The following is a 22,286-nucleotide window of genomic DNA, read 5'->3' on the forward strand; positions in this document are numbered from 1 at the left end:
CGCCTGTTGTCTGAAGGTACATGCTTTGTTGATGGGGTCAACAATAATTTTGTCAATGGCTACACTAATGTCAGCAGTTTCTCAGTTTTAGACAATTTCTTTTTTTAACAAGTAAAAAGTACCTTATTTGAAGGAGTTGGAGGCTCAGACCTGGTCAACTTTGAAGAATCGTCCTCCTTTTCATGCCACTAAGAGTGTTTTGATGATGGGCTTCACTTTTCAGAGAATGTAGACAACTTTTGTAAAGCCCTTTCAGGAGGTTCCTTTTTGAAATGGTTAAGTGACTGATTCTATAACCTGTCTCTCATGTGAGACTTTCTGGTGGATTCCGAGGTACTTTCCCCACCAGAGACGGTGAATCCTTAGCTTTCATCTTCTGAAGGTATAGTAGTTGCCTACCTACTCTATCCTTTAAGGTCTGGGTGGAAAAACTTACAATCTTTCACTTTGTGAGAAGGATGTAGACAATACATGCATTCTTTGTTGTGATCTTCTGAATGAAGCCTCTTCTTCCCACACAGTAAAACTGTCATTTTTTTAAGGTTTCTGACAGCGTTCTGTCAGAATCTAAGCAAGCAGTCTTAGTTAAAGGTTCACTTCACAGATCATGTCTGATGGTAAAGTGGACTAAATTAGAAAATAATCCTTTGCCTGAAGAGAATTGATAAGTCATCAAAACAAACTCCCATTACACAACGTGCAGTTGGAAATCTCAAGTATGGGAGCCCCTGAGGCGGAGGCAACAGCCTCACTGGCTGAAGTTTCGTTTTTTTCAAATGACTTGTATTAGTAACTAAAGTTGAAGTTTTATTGCCTATTTAGCCTATGTATAACATTAATACTTTCCATTTATAACATGTAACTCCCACTTCGACAATGGGGAATGATTCAAGCATGTGAATGTATGAAAGATTAGATTCTGAAGCACAAGAGTTTCGAGGAATTTCAGGGGTTTTAACAATTTTACCAAGAAATAGAGTTTCTACTAATGTAAACAATACACAGACTTAACTGCATACTTGCAAGAGATCTCACAGGTGATCAAATAAAACACAAGGAATGAAGAAAACTAATGCATGCAACCAGGTACTCTAGATACTCAAAAGGTGTGCTGATTTTGGTGAATACAGCAGACCTATTTCAATGCCTGAGGTTTGAAAGTGATCTCATGAGGAGATACATTATAGTAATGGGGGTGTAGGTTGGTATTGACATGTGCCTGGTATATGTATACGCCTGAATAATGAGAATGGTGATTTCTCAGGAGAACTCTTGAGAAAGCTCTCCCGATAAATGGACATATGGGTGCCTGGGGAGGCAACTAACAATGTTCTCCCCCCACCAAAACATTTTTATTGTTTTATTACAGTGGAAAAAATATGAGAAAGGCGCTATGGAACAAGGGCAACTTGAATTATGCGATTAAGCAGCCACTGCTTTTTTCGCATAATTATGGATTTGCTTTATTTGCCGCATATTCCTTTTGCTGAATAATTTGCGGATTTTAACCAAAAAGAATTTGTGAGAACCCTACACTTCTTTGCTATGTCTCTACTGGCAATCAAATAACCAAGGCCAATCAATGTATGATGCTCTACAGTGCCTCCCAGCTCTTTCATAATTCCCTGTAGAGCCACATCGGGTGTCGGAGGTCAGACAATCCCACCACCAAGGCCAGGGATTCCTAGAACTGCCTTAAAAAAAACTTGAAAGTTAGGACAGTCCCAAATCACATGCATCGGATGCCCTTTAACAATTCACAACTGGTGCAATTTGGGGAAAGCCAGACATTTTTGGTAATAGTTTGGTAATTCAGGAAATTCTATTAGGGTTATGGAATTATGCTGTCAGACTAATGTTGCTAGCGATTGGGCACCATCTTGGCCTCACAGCATTCACTGCTGTCAAGTGGACCCCTTCCCGGGTCCACTTCCCAGGTAGCACACAATTGGGTTGTTTGGTTTGGGGCATTAGTAATCAAGAAATGGTACAATCGTGATATGCCTCCCCCTACCTGTGGGATCTATGGTCAGCTTGTGCTTTAGTGGATTAAAGTCTGGGAATTGTGTTAGTTTGTTGTGCAGGAAGTAGAGTTTATGACCTAACTGGAGAAGGAAAATGTCACTTACCCAGTGTACATCTGTTCGTGGCATTAGTCGCTGCAGATTCACATGCTGTGCACATCCCGCCATCTGGTGTTGGGCTCGGAGTGTTACAAGTTGTTTTTCTTCGAAGAAGTCTTTTCAAGTCACGAGACCGAGGGACTCCTCCCATTTCGGCTCCATTGCGCATGGGCGTCAACTCCATCTTAGATTGTTTTCCCCCGCAGAGGGTGAGGTAGGAGTTGTGTATGCTAGTAATAGTGCCCATGCAATGGAGTAATGTACATAATGTAGTTTAAAGTAATATATTTACAAATCTACAGATGTTCAAGATCAACTTCTAAACGGCTACAGGCTCCCGGGGAGACGGGTGGGCGCATGTGAATCTGCAGCGACTAATGCCACGAACAGATGTACACTGGGTAAGTGACATTTTCCGTTCGATGGCATGTGTAGCTGCAGATACACATGCTGTGCATAGACTAGTAAGCAGTTATCTCCCCAAAAGCGGTGGTTCAGCCTGTAGGAGTTGAAGTTGTTTGAAACAATGTTCATAGTACTGCTTGGCCTATTGTGGCTTGTTGTGCTGTTAGCACATCTACACAGTAGTGTTTGGTAAATGTATGAGGCGTAGACCATGTAGCTGCCTTACATATTTCGGTCATTGGAATATTTCCTAGAAAGGCCATGGTAGCACCTTTCTTTCTAGTGGAGTGTGCCTTTGGTGTAATAGGCAGTTCTCTTTTTGCTTTAAGATAACCGGTTTGAATGCACTTAACTATCCATCTAGCAATGCCTTGTTTAGAAATTGGATTTCCTGTATGAGGTTTTTGGAAAGCAATAAATAATTGTTTTGTTTTTCGAATTAGTTTTGTTCTGTCAATGTAGTACATTAACGCTCTTTTGATGTCTAATGTATGTAGTGCTCTTTCAGCTACAGAGTCTGGCTGTGGGAAGAACACTGGTAATTCTACTGTTTGATTTAAGTGGAACGGTGATATGACTTTTGGTAAAAATTTAGGATTTGTCCGTAGAACTACTTTATGCTTGTGTATTTGAATAAATGGTTCTTGTATGGTAAATGCTTGAATCTCACTTACTCTTCTTAAAGATGTGATGGCAATTAAAAATGCAACTTTCCATGTTAAGTATTGCATTTCACAAAAGTGCATGGGCTCAAAAGGTGGACCCATGAGTCGTGTTAAGACAATGTTGAGGTTCCATGAAGGAACTGGTGGTGTTCTTGGTGGTATAATTCTCTTTAGACCTTCCATAAATGCTTTTATGACTGGTATCCTAAATAGAGAAGTTGAGTGCGTAATTTGCAGGTAAGCTGAAATTGCTGTAAGATGTATCTTAATGGAAGAAAAAGCTAGCTTTGACTTTTGCAAATGTAGTAAGTATCCTACGATGTCTTTGGCAGATGCGTGTAAGGGTTGAATTTGATTATTATGGCAGTAATAAACAAATCTTTTCCACTTATTTGCATAGCAATGTCTAGTGGTAGGTTTCCTAGCTTGTTTTATGACCTCCATACATTCATGTGTAAGGTCTAAGTGTCCGAACTCTAGGACTTCAGGAGCCAGATTGCTAGATTCAGCGATGCTGGATTTGGGTGTCTGATCTGTTGTTTGTGTTGCGTTAACAGATCTGGTATGTTTGGTAGTTTGACATGAGGCACTACTGAAAGGTCTAGTAGTGTTGTGTACCAAGGTTGTCTTGCCCATGTTGGCGCTATTAGTATGAGTTTGAGTTTGTTTTGACTTAACTTGTTTACTAGATATGGAAGGAGTGGGAGAGGGGGAAAAGCGTAAGCAAATATCCCTGACCAACTCATCCATAACGCATTGCCCTGAGACTGATCTTGTGGGTACCTGGATGCGAAGTTTTGGCATTTTGCGTTTTCCTTTGTTGCAAATAGATCTATTTGTAGTGTTCCCCAACTCTGGAAGTAAGTATTCAGTATTTGGGGGTGAATCTCCCATTCGTGGATCTGTTGGTGATCCCGAGAGAGATTGTCTGCTAACTGATTCTGAATTCCTGGAATAAATTGTGCTATTAGGCGAATGTGGTTGTGAATCGCCTAATGCCATATTCTTTGTGCCAGGAGACAACTGTGTTGAGTGTGTCCCTCCCTGTTTGTTTAGGTAATACATCGTTGTCATGTTGTCTGTTTTGACAAGAATGTGTTTGTGGCTTATTATGGGTTGAAATGCTTTCAGCGCTAGAAATACTGCCAATAGTTCTAAGTGATTTATGTGAAACTGTTTTTGGTGAGTGTCCCATTGTCCTTGGATGCTGTATTGATTGAGGTGTGCTCCCCACCCTATCATGGAGGCATCTGTCGTTATTACATATTGGGGCACTGGGTCTTGGAAAGGCCGCCCTTTGTTTAAATTTATACTGTTCCACCATTGAAGCGAGGTGTATGTTTGGCGGTCTACCAACACCAGATCTAGAAGTTGACCCTGTGCCTGTGACCACTGTGATGCTAGGCATTGTTGTAAGGGCTGCATGTGCAACCTTGCGTTTGGGACAATGGCTATGCATGAGGACATCATGCCTAGGAGTTTCATCACCATTTTGACTTGTATTTTTTGTTTTGGATACATGGCCTGTATTACATTGTGAAATGCCTGAACCCTTTGTGGACTTGGAGTGGCAATCCCTTTTGCTGTGTTGATTGTCGCCCCCAAGTATTGCTGTGTTTGACACGGTATAAGGTGTGACTTTGTGTAGTTGATTGAGAAACCTAGTTTGTGGAGGGTTTCTATGACGTACTTTGTGTGTTGTGAACACTTTTCTAGCGTGTTGGTTTTGATTAACCAATCGTCTAGGTACGGGAACACATGTATTTGCTGCCTTCTGATATGTGCAGCTACGACTGCCAGGCACTTTGTAAAAACTCTTGGCGCAGTTGTTATTCCGAATGGCAACACCTTGAATTGGTAATGTATCCCTTGAAATACAAACCTTAAGTACTTTCTGTGTGAAGGATGTATCGGTATATGGAAATATGCATCCTTTAGGTCTAGTGTTGTCATGTAGTCTTGTTGTTTGAGTAGTGGGATTACGTCTTGTAATGTCACCATGTGAAAGTGATCTGATTTGATGTAGATATTTAATGTTCGGAGATCTAATATAGGTCTCAGACTCTTGTCTTTTTTGGGTATGAGAAAGTACAGAGAGTAAACTCCTGTTCCTTTCTGGTGTTTTGGTACTAATTCTATTGCTTCTTTTAGTAGCAATGCCTGAACCTCTAGTCCTAGAAGATCTATATGTTGTTTTGACATATTGTGTGTTTTCGGTGGGATGTTTGGAGGGAATTTGAGAAATTCTATGCAATAACCATGCTGGATAATTGCTAGGACCCAAGTGTCTGTTGTTATTTCCTCCCAATGTTTGTAAAATTTGGTTAGTCTCCCCCCCACAGATGTTATGTGTTGGGGATGTGTGACTTTGAAGTCACTGCTTATTTTGAGGAGTTTTGGGACTTTGGAACTTTCCTCTATTCTTTTGGAATTGTCCCCTCTATATTGTCCCCGAAAACTTCCCCGCTGATACTGGCTAGGTAAGTGGGTCTTGTTTGTGAGGTTGTGGGTTCTGTGCTTTGTCCTCTAAACCCCCCTCTAAACTGTGTTTTTCGAAATGTGCCTCTGCCCTGTGGGGAGTAGAGTGCGCCCATGGCTTTGGCCGTGTCAGTGTCTTTTTTAAGTTTTTCGATCGCAGTGTCCACCTCCGGCCCAAACAACTGCTGTCCGTTGAATGGCATATTCAGCACAGCTTGCTGTATTTCTGGTTTAAATCCTGATGTACGCAGCCATGCATGTCTCCTTATTGTTACTGCTGTGTTGACAGTTCTAGCAGCTGTGTCTGCAGCATCCATTGCTGACCGTATCTGATTGTTGGAGATACTCTGTCCTTCTACTACCTGCTGCGCTCTCTTTTGGAACTCCTTGGGCAAGTGTTCTATAAAGTGTTGCATTTCGTCCCAATGGGTCCTATCGTATCTGGCCAACAAAGCCTGTGAATTGGCAATACGCCACTGGTTTGCTGCCTGTGCCGCCACCCTTTTGCCTGCTGCGTCGAATTTTCTACTTTCTTTATCTGGAGGTGGTGCATCTCCTGAAGTATGCGAGTTCGCTCTTTTGCGCGCTGCCCCTACTACAGCGGAGTCCGGTGTTAGCTGTTGTGTGATGTACACGGGGTCTGTTGGTGGCGGTTTATATTTTTTCTCCACTCTTGGAGTAATGGCCCTTCCTTTTACAGGCTCTTCAAACACTTGTTTGGAGTGTTTTAGCATTCTGGGTAGCATAGGAAAACTTTGATACTGGCTGTGTGTGGACGACAGTGTGTTAAAAAGAAAGTCGTCTTCAATGGGCTCAGCATGCAGGCTGACATTATGAAATGCCGCTGCTCTCGACACCACCTGTGCGTAGGCTGTACTATCCTCTGGTGGCGACGGTCTAGCTGGATAACATTCAGGACTATTATCTGACACTGGTGCGTCATAAAGGTCCCATGCGTCAGGGTCATCTTGACTCATTCCTGTATGAGTTGGGGATTGCATCATTGGTGGAGTGGCTACCGGTGATGGTTGCGGAGAGCATTGTGGAGATGGTGGCGGGGTTACTTGTTTAGCCACCTTTGCCTGTGGCTGCTTGTCTTTTTCCTGAAAGGCAAGTTTGCGTTTCATTTTAATCGGAGGGAGAGTACTGATCTTCCCTGTTTCTTTTTGGATATGGAGCCTTCTTTGAGTATAGTCTGGCTCTATTGTTTCCAATTCCTGTCCAAATCTATGTGTCTTCATTTGTGTGGACAGTCCTTGTTCCTCAGTGTAGGAACTTGTTTTCGGTTCCGAGGCCGGATGTTTCGGTATCGAAACCTTTTCGGCTGCTTTTTTAGGTTCCGACGAAACCTTCTTTACTTTCGGCGTTGTGGTCTCTCGGTGCCGACCCATTTCGGTGCTGCTATCTCGGTGCCGAACCTGCTCGGAGCCACTATCTCGAGCCCGAGATTGCTGTGTGGCGGTATCTCGACCGGAGTCGGATGACTTCGCCCCCAGCGTGCCCTTTTTTGGTGCCGATGATCGGTCACCTATTTTTCGGGTTAAGCCATGGCCTGTTGGCGGTGGCGTCCCCTGGGCTTCAGTGGTTTTTCCGTGAGTTTTGTGTTTCGACGTCTTACTCACGGTTTTCGGCGTTTCTTCAGGATCGATCTCATCCGATTCCTGGATGGAGAATGTTTCTTCCTCCTCCTCGAAACGCTCTTGTCCTGTCGGCGCCGACGCCATTTGCAGTCTCCTTGCTCTTCGGTCTCTTAGTGTCTTCCTGGACCGAAACGCTCGACAGGCTTCACAAGTATCTTCCTTGTGTTCCGGCGACAAACACAAGTTACAGACCAGATGCTGATCTGTATATGGTTACTTGTTATGGCATTTTGGGCAGAAAGCGGAATGGGGTCCGTTCCATCAGCCTTGAAGAGACACGTGGCTGGGCCGACCAGGCCCCGACGGGGGATCGATAAAACCCCGAAGGGCCACCGGAGCTCTTCAAAAGTCGGTGTCGATCTGTTGTAACTAACCCGATACCGAACGCAAACAATACCAACGATTTTTCCGAGATTCTAACTAACTTTCCGACCCGAAACACGGAGCGAAAAGGAACACGTCCGAACCCGATGGCGGAAAAAAAAACAATCTAAGATGGAGTCGACGCCCATGCGCAATGGAGCCGAAATGGGAGGAGTCCCTCGGTCTCGTGACTCGAAAAGACTTCTTCGAAGAAAAACAACTTGTAACACTCAGAGCCCAACACCAGATGGCGGGATGTGCACAGCATGTGTATCTGCAGCTACACATGCCATCGAACATATATATATATATATATATATATATATGTATATATATATATATATATATATATATATAAAACAAAAAGAAGAAATAAATAGGGATTCATGCATATGAAATTCTTACTGTTATTCCTGTCCTCCCCATCCCCCAAATATCTCCCAATTAAGAGATTTCAATGTGGTCCCATCTCTTAAAGTTGGTCTAGTGCCCTCTTCATCTGGAAAGGAATTAGAGTAAAATCAGTTGACTCGCCCCCACGGTGAAGAGTATAGCATTTTAATACATATCTGGAATCTAAAACCAAAGGTGGTATTTGGAAAATGAAACGTCAGCCAATGGATTCAAATGCTCTTTCAAAGTCTAGCAGGCGGAGAGCATGAAGGCTAACAAACTCCTAACAATTGGCCAGGGCTAGAGTAAATCTCTGGATGCAATGGTGAGTTATCTGCCTGGCATAAATCCATTCTTGGTGGATTAGGTTGGCTACAAATGTGAGAGGCCAAGTCTTTTTGCTTGCACATACTTACGTAAGATTGGGCGATATGGTGCGCACTGGTCAGTAGGTTTATCTGGCTTAATAAATCACTATCATCGCCATCCCAAGGTATTCAGGTAAACTATAGATTTGGATTAACTCATTAAATAGGGATTGAAGGTGAGGGCTACTTAGAAATATAAGCTTTGTGAAAAATTTAACTTGGAAGCCTTTGGGGACAGGTGTTTTCCCAGACTGCAGTTTTGTGGGTGCTTCAACACTCTCTTCTAAAGTCACAAGGAGGTCTAGGATGATAATATAAATGGACATCTAGCATCAGACAGGAATGTCCAAGATAAGTGATGTATTCCATTCTGCCAGAGATGGTTTGCGCTTGGTGTACAATAACTTGTAAAAAGAGGCAAATACCTTTGGCATCTGATCTTCTCGCCATTAGTATCAATTATGCCTGAAATCACCTTTGTTGCTGAACCGCACGCAGTCAGTCGATAAATCTGTTTACGTGATTTAACCCCCAATTCGTAAATTCTACTTTGTCAAGCCAACCAGATTTGTCTAGAGCGAGATCGCTTCAATGTGTTTTGAAGGTTTCTAGCAATGGGCAAATCTCTCTCCCATGCCTTGCATTCTACAATAACCGAGTCCTTGACAGGAATTCTGACATCTCAAAGAAAGAGGGTACCAAACATATGACTAAAGCCCTACAAGACCTAATACAAGAAATTGATCTGGTTAATCTGTGGAGGGCACATCTCAGTACGGGTAAAAAGTATTCTTACTCTTCACATGTGCATTAAAAAAAAAAAGAATAGATTACAACTAACACAAAGGGAAGACCTGAGGAAATATGTGGATTCATAACATCTCCCTAGTTCCCTTTCCAGGTTATTCACCTTTGAGAATGGAACTTGCTTTAATGAGATCCAGACTAAATATACCTAACTTGGAGGCACATGGTGGAGGCTCTGGCAGATCCCCCATTTACAAGTACATACATACATAAACAATTTCTTTGAAAGAAAGTGGCAGACCACTGGCAGGGCATTGAAGAGGAGGCCATGAAGGTCACACTTCGTGGAGATAGTATGTCACATGTATGGGGTTCAGATACAGCTAGTATATATACTGAAAGAAAAGGATGGGTAGTTGTAAAGGTAAGAGAACACTCACAGACACGAGAAAGGGGAAGAATGCAGGTAGTTATGGCCAGCCCTGCAAGCTTTATCAAATAACATCTAGGGACTTGGGCCCTTAAAAATTGCAACAAGTGGTGGAGGTCAAAAGGGAGATTGAAGATACCTGGGTAACACTAGAAAAGTACATCCACACAATTGACAAATTACACTGGAAAGGGGGACAAAACTGGACATTTGTTACCTTGGCTCTTTACAGGGGAACAACCTCATACACAGCAATATTATGGACACAGACAGACTTGACTGAAATTACATAGGAGGGTGACATTTAAAGCAGGTCTCTAAGCAGTCACAACACCTTGAATCACAGATTCTCTGCATACTTGAACATGTTGCAAATAGCTCAAATATCCCTTGAACAGAAATAAGTTTGATGCTCTTCTAGACAGAGAAACATTAAAGAATGCTCTCACAGACATGAGAAAGGGGGAAGGGCACTAGGTATGGATGGTCTGCCTTTCAGGTTTTATCAAATAATGTCTGGGGAATTGCTAGATAAATTATTAGAGGTATAGGAGGCGGGATATAAAACGGGATGTCTGCCCACTATGAAGCGAGAAGCAATAGTTACTATGATTCCTAAACCTGATAAGAATCATACGGCCGTGGCCTCTTATAGGTTATCATCAATGCTTAACTCAAAGATAAAGAGTAAGATGCTGACAAGCTAAATCACTTTTTTAATAAAAGACCTAATACATCCTGATCAATCATACTGTACCTGTGAAGAGCACGATGTATAGCCTTAGAAGAATAAATCATGTAATGCACTTGCAGGAGACTAGTGTGACTCCAACTTTAGTGATACTGGATGATGAACGAGCATTCAACATAATAGTATGAAATTACACATAGCAGGTGCTCTAATGCACGGGATTTGGCCCGGGATGTGTAAAATGGGTTAAACTATTATATATGCAACCTATAGCCAGAGTACGTATGTTAGGCTTGATTTCTGAAAACTAGGAATTGGAACACAGAACTCATCAGGGATGCCCCATCGCCACTATTATTTGCTCTTGTTTTGGAACCTCTAGCTATCCAATTAGAACAAAATATACAGGCATGGGCAATTACAGTAGGACACACCACACATCTAGTGTCTTTGAATGCAGACATACTTCTTTATTTACAGAAACCAGCTGGGGTGATCTATATTAATGGAACTGTTAGAGCAATATAAGGATTGATCTGGATTACATAATCAACATGGGAAAATCCAATCTTTTTTCCAACGAGATCTCTTGGAGAAATAGAAATGTGGCAGCTACCGACAATATGGCATTCAATGGGAACTAACAGCTTTAAATATCTTTGAATACATGTCGAATACAAACAGAGGCACAATATTATGCCAATCGTCGCACTTTAGTTTCCTCTTACATGGTATTGGCTCCATTAGTGCTTTTCATTTCACAGATGGTTATTTACTGGTGTGTTTAAGGATCGTCTTTTCCCAGGTGTATTTAGGGCAAGGATGGTCTAAGGGTTAGTCTTTATTTTTTATCAGGGTGAATATACATCCATTATTGTAGATATTGAATTAATTGCACATTCTACATGTGATCACCTATTTTATAGTTAATTAACTCTATGGGGAACTTGGAAGCAAATTATATCATACCTACTCAGCGAAGGAGTAATGATTAATTTGCTCTGGTAGATATGTAGCTTTCGCTGCCAAAAGTGAGCTAATGCACTTGATTGTATACTTGGCTGCTAGTTCTTTAAATAATACTGGTAAGTGTTCATACATCTTTTGTGTCTGCATTAGTTTAATGTCGGATCGTATGCATTATTCAGTTTTAGTAAACCTTAATGAACTGAGAAAGGATGTCTTTCTTACTGAGGATCAAGGGAACATGTTTAGATTGAGGCACTCACAGGTTAAAGTGCGTTGTATATATTTTGCACATAATTTAGACATACTCAAACTGCTTGTGTCTTTTGCCATAAATGTATTGCGATTTCACGATTGTAATGTTTTTAATAACCAATCAATAAATTCGACTGACTGGGTAGATGGAAAAAGGCATCCTCTAGATCTACTAAGGGAAAATGAATGAAAGGCTGTAAAATATCAAAAGCCATCATGCTGAAAGTTTGTTTCTTAATGTGCCCTTAGAGTAGTTCTGGTAGATAGAAACACGTCTTGAATGGAAGCCCCAATTTGTAACCAGTTCTATAGCCACCCTCTGCAGTATTTTGGACACTTCTAGCAGTAAGGCTTGTTGATGTTCTTTGTTCAATGGTCTTGGCAGTAGCTTTGTTAAAAATTCCACAGTGTGACTCATTTATTATGTTCAAGACGTAGCTGTCAAATGCATCAATAAGAGCGGAAGACATGTCTTCCTTGACATCCACCTATCCATGAGAAAACAGGTCAGCGCTGTCTCCTCACCCTCTGAATGCTCAAGAAGGTCTTCAGATGGCTCCCACCCAACACCAGGCAAACTGTCACATAAGCCCCTCATCACCAGCAGACTGGACTACGGCAACTCCCTATACATAGGAATCACCGCCCAACTCATGAGGAAACTCCAAACCATTCAGAACACAGCAGCCAGACTCCTCCTCGACCTCAGGCTGACACACATAACCCCTCATCTCAGGAAACTCCACTGGCAAAGATGCCAGTTCAAGCTGCTCACCTACGCTTTTACAATGCACTACACAATGAAGGACAGGCGTACCTCAACAAGTGACTTTCTACCAACCAACCAGAGAACTCCGTTCCTGATCCCTCTCCCTGGCGGCTAGCCAACGTATCCGCTGGGCCAACAGCCAAGGCTGCTCCTTCTCCCACCTGGCGGCGAAGCCCTGGAACCTCAGTGCCTCACGATTGCTCCTACAGTTCAGGAAGGACTTCAAGACCTGGACATTCAACCAACAGAAACAGACGGCGTGATCCCTCAGCACAACGCCTCAGCACCTCAAGCCCTTCACGGGTGAAGCAACAGCGCTGTATAAATCCTGATTGAGGTCTTCCCCTTCCTTGATGATGGCTTTAATTTGCTCGGGGTATTCCCCCGGCAATATTTCCAGATCACTCATGCCGAGATAGTATGCTAGTGGCATTAGCTATCTTCTCTTATTATGTTGCCAAGGCGAGGATTCTCTTGCCTATCGTACTCAAGTATTTGCCTTTGTAGTGTGTTGGGACCAAGCATGGAGCAGACTAGTTGCATGATCTGCTTGCTCTCCTGCTGACAGAAAAGTCAGTTTTGATTTGATGTACTAAAAAGGAAGATGTAGTGTCTGATGTGCTATACTTTTTCTTGAGACGAGTGCTGCACTTTTCACTGGATTTTACATACATGTCAAGTTTGCCACCCATGGAAATTACTGTATGGGGATGGACTTCACTCATCTGCAGGATCGGCTGAAATCAAAAATAAATGAGGTATTCTAAATATAGTGGCCACTGGCAGGTTGAATTCTGGAGGGGGCTCAATCAAACAGTGAAACTGATAGATGTAATCTGATGTGGTGTCTGAGGGGTCCAGGCTAGGATTCTCAGTCGGATCATATGCATCTCATTCTTGGTGATCACTGTCCCGAATATTTTCCCTTTGCTTGACTAATCAACATTTGAACTGGAATCTTGTGAAGCTTCTGCCTGCAGAAAACAGATGGTGGTGGATGCTCTGCCTCAAAGGGTAGTAAAAAAAAAACGGTAGAGTTGAAAACATTCAACAGTGGGGAATTCTATGGAGTGAGAATGTTGCATTGATTCTATCGGTGGTCGTACAACTGGGTCAGACATTAACATTATCAACACAAATCCTTTATCATTTGTGTCTTATGGAATCTAAAAACTCAAATTGAACTTTGAAGTAGTAAAGACCACCTTCAAAGTGGATTTTGCAGTACATATTTGCATTGTTAAGCCACAAGAGTCAGACGTCTGAGCTTTCGTGGCAGCCTAGGGGCTTTTCAGCAGGGGTCATCTGCATCTCTGCAGAAAAAAATAGCTTCAGTGGGTCTATCTAACCATGTTGGAAATAGAAAAATATTCCAATACTTAAGGCATATTGAGACCGGAGAGCATTCTTTTACTCAAAATATGTATATTTAGAAAATGAATTTAGAAAGCATCTTGAAGACATCACATAGTGTCAAACACTGCGTGCCAAAGCCTGGAAAATGTATAATTACTAGCAATTAACCAAACTCTTTAGTGTGAGATTATAAAAGAAAACATGCTAGCATATGCACCTCAAGGTAAACTCAGGAAATAAAAAAATACTTTATTGCACTTATTTTCCTTGGCAGCAGTCCTTACATTATTTAGACTGTACTGAAAGATGAGAAGTTTTTTTTGTGCCCATGTATGCAAGAAAGGCAATACTGAGGATTGAAAAAAATGAAACACTATGAAATCAAGGCAACTTCATCTGAAATCTGCAAACTACAGCTATGTAGGAAGGCGGCATTTGTCTTACAATAGAAAAAGGGAGACAAACAGGGCTATTATTGAACCCACTTTGAAATTGCATTAGTCTCACATATTCATGCAGTTTTCCCAACCAGGTATCAATCAGAGGAGGCATACAATAAATGCAACTGGTCAAAAATGGCATCTTAAAATCAATCAATCATTTTAGAAGCAATAAATATAGTCACAATGAGCTCACCTGGAGCACACGGAGAAGGTGGTTTTGTAAGTGCTAGGGCAGCCACTGTTCCAGGCGAGGGAGGCTTTAAGGGCAAGTCACTGTGAAAATCAGGATGCTCAGGGGAAGCAGCTGAACTTCTCTGTCTTGGGGACCGACTGCTCCACTCCTCCAACCCACTCGAAGCAGCTGCAGTTGCTGAGCTGCAAGTTGCAGAGGCCTTTCGTGGCTGCAGAGATAAACATGAAGGCATAAAATTATTTAGGGGAAACATGAAAAAAAAGGCCAAAATCTGACATTTACAAGCAAAAGTAATTCTGACAAAAATCCAAACTAACTACTACTACTACAGGATAATCTTGAAGTCCAGAAACGCAAACAAGCGGTCTTATATCCAATGCACATTAGTCATTCCTAACATTGTCCGAGGAAGCCAAGAGAATAGATTGATGTAGAAAGACTTGAAGGTTGATGTACTAAGTGGATTGAGAGGATAACAAAACTAACACTGCATTGATAAAGAATACTGAAGGTCAAGACTTTATCCCATCAATGGCTCTCAGTATTGAAAAGGCAGTGGGTGGGGGCAAGGCTGGATGTAAAAGATGTGTTTCTTTACCTGACACAGACATGTCCAAATATTTGTGAATAATACAGAGAATACCATGATGGAGAATTGAATTTAAAAGTGACAGTGTATCTCAGCATCAATTCTTCTACTGATTTTCTATGCTTAATTTAGGAGACTAAACCAATAGAAAATATAGATGAAAGGTGTATGTAGCTCAATTTACTGAAACAAGTTTCAGTTCCTGCCAGTCTGATACTGGACTCTGTTCTGGGCTAAATATTGAGTCTGTCGCAATTAATTTAGAACTACAGAACAAAGCATATTGTAGTCCACTGAGCAACCCGGTTTCCAAACCTCTTGTCCCTTATTAGCTAGACTAAAGGATACATACATGAGGTTTAATTTGTCCAAACAAACATTAAGAAGCCAGTCTGTCAGAAGGTGGTTATGGAAACAATGTAGGAAGAGTAACAGGTGGTTCGGGTTGAAGTCTGAAGACACTGAAAAAACTTAGGATTTGTTCTTACCAGAATTGTGTCTTTATGCAACATGAGGTGTTGTCCCACTACAGAGAAAGCCAGACTCTAACTTTGCAGGCAAGATAGTAAGTGGGTGGGCCGTTTTCTACACAACAATGGATATGTTTGACCTACAGGAAGGATCTTTAACATGATGGTAGCCTGGTCCCATACTAGCACCTGCCTCATTCAAAAAATGGCAGTGAATTAACTCTTTGATAATATGTTTTAAGCACAACAATGTGGATATTCCCTTCCTACTCAAACTTTGGCAGCAATTGCATTCATACTGTTTTTTTATTTATTTTGTTTTATTCAGAACGTGCAAGGATTAGTGGATCTGGTAGAGAACAAGAACGGAAGAAGCCATTTTACTTAGGCTCAACAATGTTTCCACTCCAAAGCAAATAATTTCTTCAGCAACGGCACAGTCTACCTGACGGATGTTTATGTTTACTGGATTGTGCAGGCTGTTACACTTTAGGTATAAGGAGCGAGGCCATCACATGCAGAGATGCCATGCTGTGGTGTGGGCCTGGACTTTGTTCTGGCTATCCAATTTGAACATTACTGTCAGGACATGTCAGGGCTACCAGAATTGGTGTGCAACCTCTCCATTACAGATAGGAGGGTGGAAGAGCATATGCAAATATCTCTAACCATGTAGTTGATAACATTTTACAACAAAAATGCATTGCTTGTAAAGAAGAGTCAAGCAACCTTCTTCTCCAGCATTTACCTTTTTGCCTCAATTAAAACTACCAGTGCCAAAGAAACAGCAGTCGGTGGGAATGAGGGCTCACCTTACAGAAACTGGTTGTGAAGCACCACCTGTCAGACTGCAGTCTAGGTTCTGAATTGCAACCAGGGAAGTAACGCCTGAAGAAGCAGCGAGTCTACCAAGCTGCAACATTGCAGCTATTTATTCAATACCCCCCCTCCCCTGGAGCCCACTGAAACAGATACGTCTTTTTTGATCCTAGTGCGAGCTGCAGGAAATAATTTATCTTGCTTTGACATTTCATTCCCTTTGATACTTGACCAAAATCAACAAGTATCATTGGATTGGTAGATTGTCATCTATATCCAGATAAAAACCTAAGCATCTTTAAATGTCCAGAGAGTGCAAGGACTATACCACCACAAAAGATGCCAGCAGAAGAATGCAGAGAAGGCAATACGTGAGTTTAGAACTAATAAAGGAGGGATTTTAGGAATGTGTCTTGGATTAGTCCTTAGAGAGACACCAATACAGTTATTTAACAAAGAAAGCTTGAAACTTGCTAATCTGCTTAGTGGAGTTGAAGGACATAAAAAAAAGGTGTGTAGGAAGCTGGCTTTGTATATACTATATCAAAATGAGATAGTGTGCACAGAGTCCAGGGGTTCCCCAAAAGGTAATAATAGAGAATACTAATGCTCTATTTGTGGTACTGTGGTCGAGTGGTTAGGCTTATCAGAGGTTAGTGTTAAGCGTTTGTTGTACACACACAAGCCATAAGTGAAAACACACACAATGACTTAACTCCAGGCCAATAGGTTTTTATATAGAAAAAATATTCTTTTGTTAGTTTATTCTTAGAACCACAAGATTCATTTAGCAGGTAAGTACATCAAATGAAAGGTACTTTGCATAAGAATACTTAAGACTTTGAATAGATTCGATATTGTACACAGTATTCTTTAAAATGGCAAAAAGCTATTTTAAAAGTGGACACACTGCAATTTTCAACAGTTCCTGGGGGAAGTAAGTAAAGTACAGTTTCTGAGGTAAGTACCACATTTACAGGTTCAGTCTCCGCTGCATAGGTAGCCCACCATCGGGGGTTCAAGGCAACCCCAAACACCCAGCACCAGCAACACAGGGCCAGTCAGGTGCAGAGGTCAAACAGGACCCAAAATAACTTGGGCATCTATGGAGACGGGGTACTCCGGTTCCAGTCTGCTTGCAGGTAAGTATCCACGTTGTCAGAGGGCAGACCAGGGGGGTTTGGAGGAGTACTAGAGGGGCTCCAAGTAGGCACAAAAACTACACCCTCAGCGGCACAGGAGCGACCGGGTGCAGCATGCAAACAGGGAGTCAAATTCTCAATAGAACTCTATGGAGGGACTCGGGGGTCACTTAGGCGCTGAAGGCAGGGCACAGGGGGGCCTCTTGGGAAAGGGTGAGGGCCGCCTGCTGGTCGTTGCTGCACCGGTGTTCTGTTTCTCACAGGCCTGGGGGCTGCTGTTGCAAAGCTTCTCCAGGCATCGGATATCTTCTTCCTGGGCAGTCGTGGTCAGGGGGGTCCTCGGGATTCCCTCTGCACAAGTCGTCAGTCGCCTGGGGGTCCTTCTCTGGACAGCTGGTTTTTCTGAACACGGGCCAGAGGCATGAGGTGCAGAGTAGTTGGACTTGCGCTTCTGGAGTAAGGTGAGAGTCCCTTTAAAGATGGTTTCTTGGGCTTTTCTTTGGGCAGGTCCACTGTCCACGGGAGTTTCTTGGCTCTCGGTGATGAAGGCAGTCCTCTGGAGGCTTTTCAGGGGTCACTGGTCCTACAGAACGCGTTGCTTCTTTTCTTGCAGCTTTTCGAAGCAGAAGACGGGCCGGTAGGTGTCTCCTCTTCTCTGTGGGGTTTTCAGCTCAGCAGTCCTTTTTTGATGTAGTCAGGAAATCCGAAGAGCTGGGTTCAGGGTTGCCCCTAAATACTAAATTTAGGGGTGTGTTAGGGTCAGAGGGCAGTAGCCAATGGCTGGCAATGAGGGTGGCTACACCCTCCTTGTGCCCACTCCCTCTGGAGAGGGGGGAGGGAGGGAGGGAAGAGACATCCATATCCCTATTGGTCCTAATCCTCCAAAGCAAGATGGAGGATTTCTCAAGGAGGGCGTTCACTTCAGCTCTGGTCACCTTAGGGGTGGACCTGGCTGAGGGGTGCTCAGACCCAGCAATAGGAGCCACGAGATCCCAATAAAATGGGCTGTAGAGACTCTAAGGTTGGAGAGGGGATGGAGGGAGGGTGGTTGGAGCAGCGGAGGCGTTCTCCTTGATTCCACAGGGGTTTTGCCCACAGCAGTATGCAGTCGGTGCAGTCCCTCTCTCCCACCCTGGGCCTCAGAGGCCCTGCAGCGACAAGTGCTGCGGGTGAGCTAGAGGCTCGGCTGGAGGGCCGCACAAAGCAGCTTGCTGCCCTCTCCTGCAATCTCTCTACTACTGCGGTCTTGGGCCGCGGGCATGCTTGGTGAGCACCCCTGGTGCTCTTTTCCGGGACGTGGCTGGGCCCTGCACAGACCTCAGTCTGCCGCCTTGCGGGTTGGACCACGTGGTGGCTTGCAGCCAGCCTTCATGAGTGTTCCTGTTGCTTGGGACCTCCCCACGACAAGCAGATTTAATCATATTTCCTGGCCTGCATTAACGACAGCATCAGCCTGATCGCAGGTGGTAGTTCAATTTGCATAGGCCCCATCGGTTAGAGCTATGATCCGTGGGGACCCTAAACGGTGCAATCTTCCATTTAACATGCCTTGTCCGCCTTCTTGTTCATTTACCAGTGCCACCATGGAGGAGGACGCAGTGGGGGCTGTGCATCAGAACAACATACCAACCTCAAACCAATTTTGCAAGAATTGCTTTCATGTTTTCAAGGTATAGGCACAAGGTTTGAAGCACTGGTTGTTCAGTTGGATAGAATGGGAGAGCATCTGCAGATGCATGATGACATATTGCAGGACGCGGAGGACCGAATATCAGCAATTGAAGCACACAAATCGAATAAGCGCCTGGAGAAACAGAAGCTGAGACTACGTGCGGGGCCATAAAGGACACCTCCTAAAGGACACAGGAATAATCTCTGCATCATTGGTGTCGCAGAGTCCACTGATACTGGTAAGCTGGATGCCTTCGTGGAAAAGCTGCTGGGTGAACTAGTTCTTGGAGAATTTCACCAATGCATTTGTTGTGGAGTGCCAATAGATCTCTCGGCCTGCACCCTGCCCCAACACCTCATCCAATTGTTGAGAGTTCTGAATTTTAGATATCATGACGTGTTGCTACGACTGGCACGAGAGAAGGGCCTTTTGACATATTAGGGGATGATTATCTCTCCATTTCCTGCCTGCACTATGGCAGTAAAGGAGGCAAGTTGCAAATCTGTGGACGCCAAAGTAGTGCTGCACAAGTTGGGGTTGTGCTACGGTATGTTATACCCGGCCTGGCTTAGGGTTGATGCAGACGGCAGAATCCGTATTTCTGACATATCTAAAGAGGCACTAGAATTCTGCAACACATACAACAGGGTTGGGTCACGATCAGCACATTACTCCCCTGGACATTCTTCAGAAGATATGCACCCTTCTGGCAATTCAGACCTGTTTCTACAAGAGTGAAACTGCACGACTTTTGATATTCATGCGTGGTACTGACAGCCCTGTCCGTGGTCAGAGTTAGCTAACTCTGCGGTTCCAACAGACTCTCCTTTCAAGTTATTTTACTCCTTCCTAATGTACACTAAAATGTTTGAAATAGACGCTCACTGCCGGAGTGTTGACCCTCTCCGTTCCCCCCATCCCAGCTGAGACCATGTTAATTTGTAGTGGTTTCTCATGTATGTCATCCGTGTTTCTAAAAGATTTCACCGGACCTGTTTATGCTGCGTGTGTGTGTGTTTGTAAGGGGGGGGGGGGGGGGGGGGGGGGTGGGGAGGGGTTTAAATGCTTGGATTTGTTTAATTTATTGTTCATATTTTGGCACATCTCTGCTTGACCTACTCACTATATCTAGATGGTCCAATGACAGCTGACATGACTGGATCTAGGGGCACACTGCCTCTAAATTGTATGTCTTGTAATATTAGGGGCTTGAATAACTCCTGCAAGGGTAAACTGGCAATGCAATATCTGACTCGCCACAAAGCCATGATCGCAATCCTTCAGGAGATACATTAAGCCCTACGCACCAAGAATTCATTTGCATCCCAGTGGGATGCACATCTTTTTTTTTTTTTACCCAACTACAGTTCAAATTCACGTGGGATCTGCATATTGATCCATAAGAAAATTACCTTCCACCACAGCTGATACAGAGGGTAGATATATACTGGTTGAGGGTGTGTTGGCAGGTCATTAAATACTATTATCTAACATCTAGGCCCCAAACATAGATGACCCCCATATTTTTTCATAATCTATTGCTCAAACTTGATCACACATGTGCAGACTCTTTAATTATAGGTGGGGGATTTCAATATGATAATGGACCCCCTATTGGACACCACCTTGGACAACCTGTCATTGAAGCCTAGAGCACTGCGCATCCTTAGGCACATTTGTGAGACTCTCAGACTACAAGATCCATGGCCTGTGTGCCCACAGTTGGCCATAGCATTCACACATTTTCAGCTCCACATAATACATGGATGCGGATTCACTTCTGGCTTCTAAACCCATCGGCCGCATCTTGGCTGTCCTCTGGCAGCTATTTGCACTCCGACCATTCACCGGTGGTGATGTCATGCGACATCCCGCACCCAGGTATGCAGGAACATTGTTGGCGCTTGCCCATTCTGGCATTTCAAGACACTGTTTCGTGCTAACCTACAAAAGGCTATAGAGAAATAATCTGAATGAATTGCGGGGTCAGTCTCTACATATACCTCCCTTTGGGAGGTGTTCAAGGCTTATGTTAGGGGCATATGCATTGCAGTCTGCTTGTGTCCTCAGGTCTGGGCAAAGGTGGAGACTGCTCTCCAGGACCTGGACCGGGAGAGTGCGTGTTCAGGTGGCAACCCAAAGATGAAAGCCAGTGCGACCCCGATGGAGAGTTTCGAAAGCTGGCGGATCGGAAAGTCCCTTTTCTGGGGAAATTTACCACTGCACGCCGCTATGGTGAAGGTGAACGTCCTGGGTGGACGCTGACGCGCTTGCTTAAACTGCCACACGCTGGGACCTATATCCCAGAGGTCTACGCTGACTATGGTTCACATGGGGTGGGGCATTGAAGAGATACAATCCACTTTTCTTTCCTATTTTACCACACTGTATGATCGCAGAGGTCATTGTGATACCTCAGTACTGACTGATGTGGCTCACAGAGGCACAAAGATACCTAGGCGAGCCCTTCACATGAGAAGAAATAATTACAGCCATAGAGACTTTAAATGGCTCCTTGTGATTTTTCTTAAGGGCCCTCACTGGCTCTTCTTCCTACCTTCTGTCTCTTCCCTTGCTTCTGAGTCCAGGAACCCTCCCTCTCCTCTCGCAGCACTGCACCTGTCCCAGGTGCCATTTTTACTCCGTTTGGTGGTTCCCTCCGGGAGCTGTCACTTTGAGCTGTGGTCTAGTTGCCACCTGCTGCTTTCCTGACCCCATATAAGGCTCGGGATGCAGCAGACGTCCAGTGGACCCTCAGACCTATAATAGTAGTTAACTCCTGTTCATACCATACACTTGCTTGAATAATTTTTAAAAGGGAAGAAAGTTTTACAGACAGTGTTTTAATATATATATATATATATTATTATTTATTTATTATTTTATTTAAATCGGTGACCCCTCAGGCCTGTGTATAGTGACCTGAGGCTGGTTCTAACTGCTTTGCAGTGATATTTATGCGTTCTGTGGGGCTGGTTAGGGGATTTTTACTAAGGGACCTCCCTGGCTCTTCTTCCTACCTTCTGCCTCTTCCCTTGTATCTTCCAGGTCCAGGAAACCTCCCTCTCGCAGCACTGCACCCGTCCGGGAGCCGCCATTTTGGGTTGTGGTCTAGTTGCTGCCTGCTGCTTCCCTGACCCCACATAAGGCTCGGGATTCAGCGGCCGCACCGCTGGCGAGCTAAAGGCAAGGTCGTCTACGCCCGTCCGTGACTGGACAGGTCCAGGGACTCTGGTCCTTCCAACCTAGAGGAATCAGCACACTTTCGATCCCGGCCTTCAAGCATGGTCATGCACCAACTATCATTGG

The 22,286-nt window shown here is 43.7% G+C and overlaps 1 protein-coding gene across 2 annotated transcripts in view; it reads right to left on the reverse strand.

The window, feature by feature from the left end:
* The window catches only part of OTUD5 (OTU deubiquitinase 5), a 426,591-nt gene that overhangs the window by 48,765 nt on the left and 355,540 nt on the right, over positions 1-22,286 (reverse strand). For both annotated transcript variants that reach the window (XM_069209506.1, XM_069209505.1), the window contains exon 7: positions 14,286-14,493. In XM_069209506.1, coding sequence (XP_069065607.1) covers positions 14,286-14,493 — 208 coding nt within the window. The remainder of the gene's footprint in view (positions 1-14,285; positions 14,494-22,286) is intronic.

Source organism: Pleurodeles waltl, chromosome 10 (assembly GCF_031143425.1).
Source record: "Pleurodeles waltl isolate 20211129_DDA chromosome 10, aPleWal1.hap1.20221129, whole genome shotgun sequence".
Lineage (NCBI taxonomy): Eukaryota > Metazoa > Chordata > Amphibia > Caudata > Salamandridae > Pleurodeles > Pleurodeles waltl.